The sequence below is a fragment of the Enhydra lutris genome, unplaced genomic scaffold, assembly GCF_002288905.1.
Source record: "Enhydra lutris kenyoni isolate GAN:26980312 unplaced genomic scaffold, ASM228890v2 scaffoldscaffold27, whole genome shotgun sequence".
Lineage (NCBI taxonomy): Eukaryota > Metazoa > Chordata > Mammalia > Carnivora > Mustelidae > Enhydra > Enhydra lutris.
This window is the reverse complement of record NW_019154111.1, coordinates 2,292,778-2,303,667: the sequence shown is the minus strand read 5'-3', so window position 1 is coordinate 2,303,667 and position 10,890 is coordinate 2,292,778. Positions and strand designations below refer to the sequence as shown.

Below are 10,890 nucleotides of genomic sequence, written 5' to 3'. Positions count from 1 at the left end.
TTAAATGGTGATAGGAAGAAGTCAATAGATAGGGGAAGTGGAAAAATATAAAGAAGTAGAGATGCTCAATAGAGCCGTCCATGAGGAAGTCAGAGGAGAAGTGATCCACATCATAAGTGAAGGTAAATGCTGGAGACAATAGGGTCTCCCTTCCAGGAAAGATCAAAAGGAATGAGGAAGAAAAGCACTAAGTATGTTTGCAGAGTGGGAGGTAGGAAAGTTGAAATTATCACTGATGGTTTCAACCTCCTAGTTGGATGTCATTCACTGAAGATGAAGCACTGATGGCCAGAGGAGGAGGAGAATGCTTGAGGTGGCCATTATGAAGCATTGTACAGAGAGTGACTTGGGAAATGCAGGATTGCCAGTATGTGTTGAAGACATAATTTAGAAATGATCAGATGATCATTTTATTAAAAACTCTGGGATAATGTAAATCTGATTCAGTAAAGGGGACAAAGGGTATTGGGTAGTGAGTGAATCAGAGACAGGAAGCAGGGAGAAACTAGGAGCAAGGCTGCTGGAGAAGACAGGCAAACAGAGGGACTTGTGCTTTGGACGGCCAAGAATTACAAGAAAAGGAAACATCTTGAATTAAACTTGGCCTTAGTATCCCAAGTTGAGAATTTGATTCTTTTTGTTTATGTGTCAGGAAAAGCTATGGGCTTAGTCATAATCCAGCTTTTTTTTTTTAATTTTTTGCTTTGGTGGAGGAAGAAAAGCAGAGTATATCAGTGTCTTGGAACCAACCTTTCTCCCCTCCCCTGCAATTTCTACAGTTGCATGGATTCACCACCTCTCTCATGGGATGGAATGCCAAATCTCTTCCCTCTTTGTGGAGTCTTTTCTTTCCGTGTCATTATTCTCTCTCAACTCACTGACCCTCTCTGATCCCCTTTCCCTTCCTAATAGATGACCTCATATCACACTGCCACTCCCCTATTTGTGACTTCATAGCTTCTCACTGTGGACCCATACTTTTGGGTGACTTGGAATCCTTTCAATTCCATATTTTTAGGTATCTTGGTCAATGGGTCATGGATGGTCTATATCTCTCCACTCTATGCTAGGGCAAGAGAGGGACTGAGCATCATTCAGAGCTCTTCCCACTAGCACAGAGCTCTGCTGAAGTCCACGGCTACCACCCATAAATATACAACTCCCCTATTGTCATTGCCCAGACATTATCTAAGATCTAGATCTTTGTCTCCAGCTGTGTGCTAGACATGATCACCTCCATGTCCTTCAAGGATCTCATATATAACATGCCTGTCTTTCCTGCTCATGACTGTGCTCTGACCTTTTACACATGAAAATATTGGTTCTCTGCATGTTTGTGAACCATCATCTACGCAGATGTCCAAGTCAGAAACTTGGGCATTATTCCAGACACTTCTCTTTCTACTCACAGTCAATACGTGTAAATTCTACAGGTTCTGCTTCTTCAGTATCTCCCAATTCATAAATTTGATGAGGTTCTACCATAGAGGTTTTAATGACACCTTCCTCTGATCCCAACAGGATAAAAATCTAAATTCCTTCACCAAACAGGTCAGGCCCTTCCACAATCTAAACCTTGCTCACCTATAAATAATAATCTTTTATCACATCTTGCCTCCTCCCCTGCAGACAATTTACTTTCTACCCTCCAGTATTATTTATTTAGATATATTTTCCAGAACATGCCACATTTTTGTCCTTTCTGACTTACTTAACTGTTCCCTCAGATTTACAATTTTCTCTCCTAATTTGTCTGCCTATTTGGTGAAATGTCCTCCCGCTGTGACACCTGGATTTTTTTTTCTCTGCTCTCCTTAAACTTACTTCTTATCTCCATTTTAACAATAGCCATCAGGTGTTATAACTGGCTGCTTGATGGCTAAGCGTAGGTCATATTCTCTCAAGTGTCCCTAGCATATGCAATGTCTGCTAAGGAGCTGACAACTCAATACTTTTTGAAAGGAATGAACACTTGACAGGCACGTTGCTATATTTCTCATCATGCTGGCAGTTAACGTATAAAGAGATCAGCGGTCAAAGCATGAGTTCTTAGTGTCTTTTTGTTTTTTTTTAAACTGAATGTTGTCTACTTGGGATTCTATCCAAGAGCAAGAAAGGTCAAGAGAGTTGTGAATTCAGTACAGAAATCATGAAGATGTTTCCCCGGGGGACAGAGGAACAGAGTGCCTCAGTGGGTATTAATAGTTTTCATGATCCATCTTGCATAGTGATGGACTTCGGTGAAGAACGCTTCACTTCCCAGGGTGACACTTCCTTTGTCCCAGCACAAGATTCCATGCAGCCTCCCATTGCAGATGGCTGGAGCAGCTGAGACTTCCTGCCAGAGAGAGGGAACAGGAGGTCAATGTTGCTTTGTCTTCATGGAAAAAGAATAAATTCAAAGACATAGCATATTATAGACTCAGAGGCATCTAAAGGACTAGACTCATTTTTCTTGAAAAGTAACAACCCTTTCTTCACATCCACCTAGATCTCACTTTTCTTGGTTCAAGCTTCAGCCCAACCTGAATGCAGGCAGGAGGAGAAATGACAAATAGTTCTACCGAGAACTATAAAATGAGGGAAGAGGAATTAATGACCAACCCAAAGACCTGGGGGGGAGAAGAAAGGGACTCCAGGCCTTTTGGATGAGCACCATTTGATTTTCTACAATCACCCCTCCTCTTCATGGACCCCTTGCAATCTTTCTATGTGAAGAAAGGAAAAATACCTTGACTTTAGATATGATGTTCAAGGGTTTTCCCACACACATGATGTGTACTGCTATTCTATTTCCTACCGCATTCTTGCAGTAATTGAAGGGATGAGAAGGCTGGTTTATCCACGTCAGGATATCAGGGTCACTAACTATAGGGAAAAAAAAGACAAATGAAGTCCACGGTTACTGTGCTTGTCACACATACTCTTGTGATGACTCCCTCCCTACTTTGTGAACACATTCCATCCTTCTGAGGGTTTCTCATTCAGTATCTATGTCAGAGCTGCAGATTCAGATCATAACGTTCTCCTTACATCAGACAACAGATCTGTCGTTCTCCGTCTCCTCGGCCTAATTTAGAAACCTTTGAAAACCCACCAGAAGATTATAAATGACCATGAAAACAGACACAAACCCATTGTCCCTAAGAAATCTTTATATTTGGCATCTACTTCAACTTCTTTATATTTAATCATTTAATTTTTACATTTACATTTAACCATAAAGGGAGAAACTATTTGTAATGTGTCTAAAGCTGCTTTTTTAATGAAATAGATAATTTATAAATGGATTATTTATAAGTGTGTGTATAAGAATAGGTATATATTTCCCCCAAAGAAGTCAGAGTGTTCATCTCCCTCATTGTAATTGTTACTCTACTGTTAACCTCAGAATGCAAGATTTCTAACCAATATAATTCTAATCTCTGGTGGGGAGAGACAAGGAGGAAGGCAACAAAAAACAGATTAGATATTGTTCAAACTAACCCTAGTGTTGCTTACAGAGCAGGATTTTTCTGATAATGTATCAACCTGATGTCCTAAAACAGAAAGTGTCAAGTCAAAAAAGAGAGGGGAGTTATGTTCAGTTTTAGGTTTTTAACCTTGAATCGAAATGTGTAGAATAAACAAGGTGAAAGTAACCAAGCACTTGAAATAATGAATTCCTAATAAATATCCAAACTCTTACACCAAAGAGCTTACAGAATTAGTTTGTCACTATGATTCTGACATGCAGAACCCATGTGATAAAAACTTTGTATGATTTTATTTTGTTTTCAAACAGTATGCAACAATTTACTTTTGCAATTACTTTGAATAAGACTTGAAAGTCAAGGATAAAAATCATAAACTTCAATTTTTTCAGATAATTTATTCACGGGGGACCTGGATGGCTTAGTGGTTTAAGCCTCTGCCTTCAGCTCAGGTTATGATCTCAGGGCCCTGGGATCGAGCCCCGTATTGGGCTCTCTGCTCAGCAGGGAGCCTGCTTCCTCCTCTCTCCCTGCCTGCCTCTCTGCCTACTTGTGATCTCTGTCTGTCAAATAAATAAAATCTTTAAAAAAAAAAAAGAAAATATATTCACTTAGATTCCCAGAAATTTTCTTCTGAATTAAAAATGAAGCTGCCGGGGCACCTGGGTGGCACAGTGGGTTAAAGCCTCTGCCTTCGGCTCAGGTCTGATCCCAGGGTCCTGGGATCGAGCCCCGCGTCGGGCTCTCTGCTCAGCAGGGAGCCTGCTTCTCCCTCTCTCTCTCTGCCTGCCTCTCTGCCTACTTGTGATCTCTGTCTGTCAAATAGATAAATAAAATCTTAAAAAAAAATTAAAAAAAAAAATGAAGCTGCCGAATACTGAAAATATAAAATTTCCACTTTTTATTTGTTTTTATGGGACAGATGGATTGTTCTGGGGTCATCAGTGTTGGGTGTAAACCTGATTAATGTCACGACAATTGCATCAGTGAACACAGCTTCAACAAGACAATCAATGTCACCTTTGTAAAATCAGCCAATCTGGGGGTACCTGGGTGGCTCCGTGGGTTAAGCCTCTGCCTTTGGCTCAGGTCATGATCCCAGGGTCCTGGGATGGAGCCCTGCATCAGGCTCTCTACTGAGCGGGGAGCCTGCTTCCCTCTTCCCCTCTGCCTGCCTCTCTGCCTACTTGTGATCTCTCTCTCTGTGTCAAATAAATAAATAAAAATCTGTAATAAAAAAAATAAAATAAATAAAATAAAATCAGCCAATCTGACCCCCTGCAATAAACATGCCTGAAAGTGCCAAACAATGAACAACCACCATGCCCCTACAGATATAAACTTCTTTATGCTTCTGAAAGTCCTCCAATCTCTGTACCAAAAGCTTTCCCCAAGCCCCATCTAGGCCCAGTACTCTGCTCTGCTCAGTAAGACTGGTGTCTGCTCAGCTTTGTTCCTCCTTACTATAATCATTAATAAATTTAGCTTTATCATTTCATTTCAGATAGTGAGTGGTGGCCCCATTATCCTTTGACAATCCCTAAAGAGAGTATGACAGGTTTTTAGCAGCCACATGAAGTAAAGACCCACTAATAACCAGCAAATGCGTAAGAAAGCAACTTTCTTCATAAAGTGCCCTTGGTAAAACATGCTCCTGCAGAGACTGGATTTTCTCTGCCCATGCCAAGAGAGCTCAGAGGCTAGAGGCATGCATACCGGCAATAGGGTCTGTGGCAATTTTTTTCAGAGGTAGGTCAAGGCCAGAGAGACACCAACAGTATGTCATAATCAAAATCAACCCCCCTGTGCAGGCCCTGGTGTCCACCTGTGAGGGGGAGCTCTTGGGGAAAGCAGTAGGTATAAGAGTTGCACTCTGTGGGTGGGAAGAGCTCCCTCAGCTACCCTCATCTCCCAGGGTCTGCTTAAGTGAATCATCATCAACATAGACCGGGTTGTCTGTGGCAGGGGGTGGGAAGTGTCCTCTGTCATCTCGCTGTATGTTCTGTTTTTGTTTTTCTCGCTGCTGTTGGATGAATTGCGTGGTGGACTTTCAGCAGCTGTCAATGAGACAGTAAGCCAGCTTCCCACAGGACACCTTGATACTGTTCTTAGGGTGAGGACTTCTAGTTCCTCCACTGTTACCTGAATTCAGTTCCCTGGGCTCTGGTCTTGAATATTCTAGAGATAGGACAGTTACTGCCTGGTCCACTCATTAGTGTCAGATTGGCTGCTCTGTATCAGTCTCTGGATGATATTTCTTGGCTTACAATCTTGGTAGGATAAGGTCCTGGCAATAATCACTGTAGGGTCATTACCTCATGGCAAGCATTCCCTTCAAGTATATTCCTCCACATTTTTCCCCAGCTCCAAAACCTCCTCAGGATGAAGAACACAAATTCAAACACTTACGGTTTTTGTATTCATTCCAAGTCCAGGTTGGGATAAAGCAGGAATCATTAAATGTTAAGGGCTCCATAGATATGGCTATGGTCCCCACATGGGAGTTGAGTACAGCAGGCTTGGACAGTTTTATCAGCATCAGGTCATTCTCCAGAGATCGTGCCTTGAACTCAGGGGCAGGGATAATCAATGAGTAATTCCGTATCTGCTCTTTCTTATTTCTGATGCTGGGTTGATAAACTCCCAGTCGGATTTTAATGCTTTGGAAGAAAGAGGGCAGGGAGTTGGGAAAGAGAAGGTCACAGAATTGTCAGAATGGCAACAAATGTCAGAAGTGACCTCCCCAATCATCTTCATTTTCTCTCTCATACCTGAGAACTGAAGTGATCTGCTTTGGTTTGTCAAATTGTACTAGTGGTTTACAGGGTTGTTGTATTAGGGTCTAGAGTCAGTGTATATATAAAATCTGGCATGTAACAGTCGCCTAGAGCACACTTAGTACAGTCTAGTTTTATTATTGGTACTAAGATTTGGAAAATCTGAGTGGGTAAGTAACAGAGATGTGCCTTGAGACAACCATGTTGTCTCAAGCAGTTCTTGAGCAAGTATATAATACCCTTCATTTCTAGATATTCTTAGGTCCTCTCAAGCCCATGTCACTATATTTGCAATGTGCTGCCTTCTTTATCATTGATCCCCAAGGCTCTTAGTCTATCAGGATTCCCATTATGATTTTCCATTGTATTTCCTGGACACATTCAAACACACCCACTTCATCACCAGGAGTCCAATTGTGCCACAGATACAAGCACCATTTCCTACCAAAAACAGTTCATGCACTAGATCTGGCTGAGAAAAGAATATAGAATTTTCCAACCCCCATTCTTGGAGGGGACGAACTATCTTTCCTTTGTATGTCTTATCATGTGCAGAGCAGGGGGTCCATCTGTGTTTGAATAAATGGTCTTGAATAATCAGGTAGCTGAGAACTGAGTTTTAAATGAGCCTTGTAGACTCTTGAAACTCTCAGTAGGTCCCAGGTACACAGCACATTCTCATGCAGTCACAGCAGGGATGCAGATTTACAAGCGAGAGCAGGATTTTGTGCATTGTTCCCTTGTCCTTCTCCTGTTGCCTGCATCCTGTGGCTTCTGCCTGACTCTTCCCCTCACCCTGTAGGCATTCCCCTACTCACTACAGGCCACATTGGTCTTAAAGTTGGCCAAATACCTTCATTACTTCAGGGACTGTACGTGCCCTCTACCTGGAATGTTCTCCCAGGCTTTATGCATTCATCTGCCTCCTCCTCTTCCTGTTGGTCTCCTCTCTTCAATGCGGCCTAAAATGACCACCTTACCTAGAGCAGATCTCTGGTTTCATTCCTGTATGTTACAGCTTGCCATTCTTTGGTGTTTTATTTTGGGGTGTTTATTTGTTTTGGTTTATGTCCTCTACCAGAATATAAGCTTCGGGAGAGAAAATTTATTTCCATCTTGTTTTCTTGCTCTTTTCCCAGTGGATTAAACAGTTCCTAGACATAGTAAATGCCTAATAATATGTTGAATGAATGGATATTATTTATTCTCCATGAGAGAGTCTCCTGATACCTTCCTATTGATCTCCTCCTAAACCACCCAAATTGGTGTTATTTTTCCTACTGGGAAGGAGATCCTCTCTCTTCTCTGGTTTTCCTGTCCCTTAGAATGTCATTAAGGCTGGTTGGGATGCCCCACCAAACCTGCTTTTGTTTAAACAGATCCCTCTCAGCTCCCAGGAACAAAGGGATACTTACGGTAAAGGGCAGTGGGCAGCTGTCAGTACCCACTCAGGGTGAATGAGAGACCCCACACAGGGTTCTGATCTGGACTGCAGGTAGACCATGTATGGAATAGTAAAATCTTCTGGTAAGTTCGGGTCATCATCTTTAGAATCTGTGGCCAGAATAACTCCTAAATAATTAATAGAGTCACAGGTAGAAAGAGAGTCAAACAGAATGAGAGGCAAGAGTTGGCTAGGGTAGTTTTTCTCCGACCTGGGGCTTTTAAAGATAATACCAGGGACTCCAAATTATTTTAAACATCATTTTAAAAATCAGAAGGAATGATACATGTCACCAAAACTATATGCATTAGGGACCTTGACACATGTCTTTGTTTGAGATGGAAATATATTAAAATTCTGTGAGACTAACTCATGTGCTTATCAGAAACCCTGATTGGCAGTGTGGTATATTACAAAAAGGGGCGAGGGGATGCATTAGTCCTTTCAAACCAATATTTTTTTCAAAACATTATTTTTAACTAACTTCTGCCAAATAAACAAGAAAGTCATAATTACATACCACCTGACTTTGGCAGTGAGAGGGAAGGAAAGGCTTGGGACAGGGATATAAGGCATCTAGTGTACCTGACCCACCTGCCTTCCCCGCACACTCCTCTGGGTCCACCTGCCCAGAGGGCTGGCCAGAAAAAGTGGCAGTCCAAAAAATCCCACACTTGAGTCTCAGGAGAGAGTGGGGCACTATAGTGACTTATCCCACCATGACCACAGGGTTCAGAGGGACTGTGAGAGCACCCTGATGGGGTAAGTCAGCAGCGGGAGTGGTTCCTTTTGTTTCCTTCAACAGTTAATTGAAAGAAATGCCCACCCCTTCCTGTCTCCTCAGTTGTGGCTACCTATTTCCCTTCTGACCCACCCCACCTATCCCTCTCCAGCAAGCCAAGGCCAGCTGCTCACCAGCTGTGCTTAGAAGAGTGAAGATGAGACAGGGCTTCATGGCAGGCACAAATCTTGCCAGAAGTGCACTAGTTGGATCAAGCTGCAAACCGTCCCAGTCTTTAGTCCAAGTGTCCTTTGCCACGACAGCTGGATAGAAACTTCAATTGGGGCTTAGAGGAAGAAGCAAGGATCTCATAGCAGTCTTGAGACTAGCGCTGCTCAAAACCCAATTATATGATGCCCAGCTTAGCACTGTCTCTGATGCAGGGTGGAAGAGAAGGAGCAAACCAATTCAAGCACCTGATGCCTCCTCTCTGATTGTAAATATCTCAGGAGTTTGATGTATCTGCTGACATTTTTCTTCCCCCTCTGTGACATGGCCTTTCTTTGTTGTCCCATCCTCCCTTTGTGACTGTGTCCCTCCCTGCCACCCTCATCTGCCATCTCCATTCTTCTAAAGGGTCTCTCTGCCATTCATAGAGACTCACCAAACATTCAGAGAATTTATTTAGAAATAAATTTAATAAATCATCCCTTGCTCCCCATTTTCATGAAGAGGAAGCTGTGGTCCTCATGGAAGTTATTGGCAAAATCAGGACTCAGACTGAATCTCTGGATTTCCTCTGACAAGTTGAACTTGATCTGAACCCTGTGCTCCCAGAAACAGTGACTGTTAAAAATCCTCAGAATTTTGGGTTTGGAGAAATGGCTTACCACAAAGAACTACCCTTCTGCACAGGAGTTACGAGACTTTGCTACTCTTTCTTGTGGCTCCCATAAAACTCGGGATGACTCTCTTGTTTACCTGTGACAAAACCAAACACAGACCTTTCCCCTTTTACTTGCACCTGCTAAGGTGACCAGAACTGACCCTCCCATCTCCCTGTTCTTTGTCTCATGAGTGATTAGCTAAGCTTAGAATTCCTTTTTCCCCTGAAACTGGTTAGACACAGAGAAAACACTTTTTGTTCAGCTGACTGAGAAGTCCCCTGACTGAAAACAGTTGTTTTTGTCAACTACAAAACTCCCCACCTGTAAACATGTTTATTTCTCCCTAAGGAGTCTTAAGGCAAAATCATCCTGCTGAGACACTCTGATCTTTGGATCTGGGGTGCTCTTACTGCAATAGTCTGAATAAAATCATTCTTCTTACTTGTTCAGTTTTTGTCTTTGACATTTATTACTCTCCAATGTGCTACACTCCTGTTTTAAGTTAGCCTTATATGGGAACTTAACTACCCTCCATCCGCTGCAGAGATATGAGACAAATAGTGGGTTCCATCAGAGACAGTTTTCTGTTTCTGATGTGTCCTTCCTTCTCTGGCTTTGGTATCAGACTCATGTTGGCTTTGGTATCAGACTCATGTTGGCTCATCAGACAATGAGTTTGGAAGTGTTCCCTCCTCTTCAACTTTTTGGAAGAATCTGAGAAGGATGGGTGTTAATTTCTCTTTAAATGTTCACTAGAATTTGCCAGTGAGGGTTTTCTCTATTGGGAGATTTTTGATTACTGAGTCAATCTCTACTCCTCACTGATCTGTTCAGATTTTCTAATTATAAAGTTTTCACAACAGTGAGTTCTAATGGGAAATAGGAAATGCTATGTAATGCTTATTAAATGAAATGACTGTGACTTTAGTATGTCCACATTTTCCAGGCTTCTGGGGATGCCTTTCTTTCCCAATATCCAAATATTTCTGTGAAGTCCTATACAGTGATGAAGAGCATGGACTCTGGGGTCTAGCTTCTAGGATTGACAGCAAGACTCATGGCTGTCTTACATTGAAAAAAAAATGTTGACCTCTTAAGCTTCATGTAAGGAGGAATATTTGTGCCTATTTCTTGGATAGTTGTGAGACTTGAATATTACTTGAAAGTATGTAGACATATTGAAAAAACTTAATAACTACTGGTTGTGATGATATTGATGATGATTGTATTTTTCACCTCGGCAACAAGGAGGAATGAATCCTGAATACTAAGAAGGACTAAACCTTCTGTATGTCTCTGGTTCATAGAATTGTGCATTTTGGCTCAGCCCTATCCTGGGGCTTGCTGCTCCTAAAGTCAGCGATTTGAGGCTGTTGAGCACCATGAGGGCATCTGGAGCACAGGTGTCCACAGTCTACTATAGCTCTCTCCCCCAAAATAAATTACTCTGCCCTCTCATTGTAACTGTGTTTGGCTCGTGACACACGGTGACGAATGTGAGATCTGAACAGATGTGGGAGGATGAGGGTGGAGCCGGTCCATAATCCCAGCCTGCCCTGCCCTGCACTCATTCTCAGCTGGCTTCCTT

At 42.3% G+C, this 10,890-nt stretch overlaps 1 protein-coding gene across 1 annotated transcript; it reads right to left on the bottom strand.

Annotated features, from left to right (window-relative positions):
* Positions 1-2,074: 2,074 nt before the first annotated feature.
* LOC111152121 (probable inactive serine protease 58) lies at positions 2,075-8,649 on the bottom strand. The gene is made up of 5 exons (XM_022510428.1): positions 8,610-8,649; positions 7,666-7,822; positions 5,883-6,133; positions 2,732-2,868; positions 2,075-2,338 (listed from the first exon to the last, which is right to left on the bottom strand). The coding sequence occupies exons 1-5, from the start codon at positions 8,647-8,649 to the stop codon at positions 2,189-2,191; spliced, it is 735 nt and encodes a 244-aa protein (XP_022366136.1). The 3' UTR covers positions 2,075-2,188.
* Between the last annotated feature and the right edge of the window lie 2,241 nt (positions 8,650-10,890).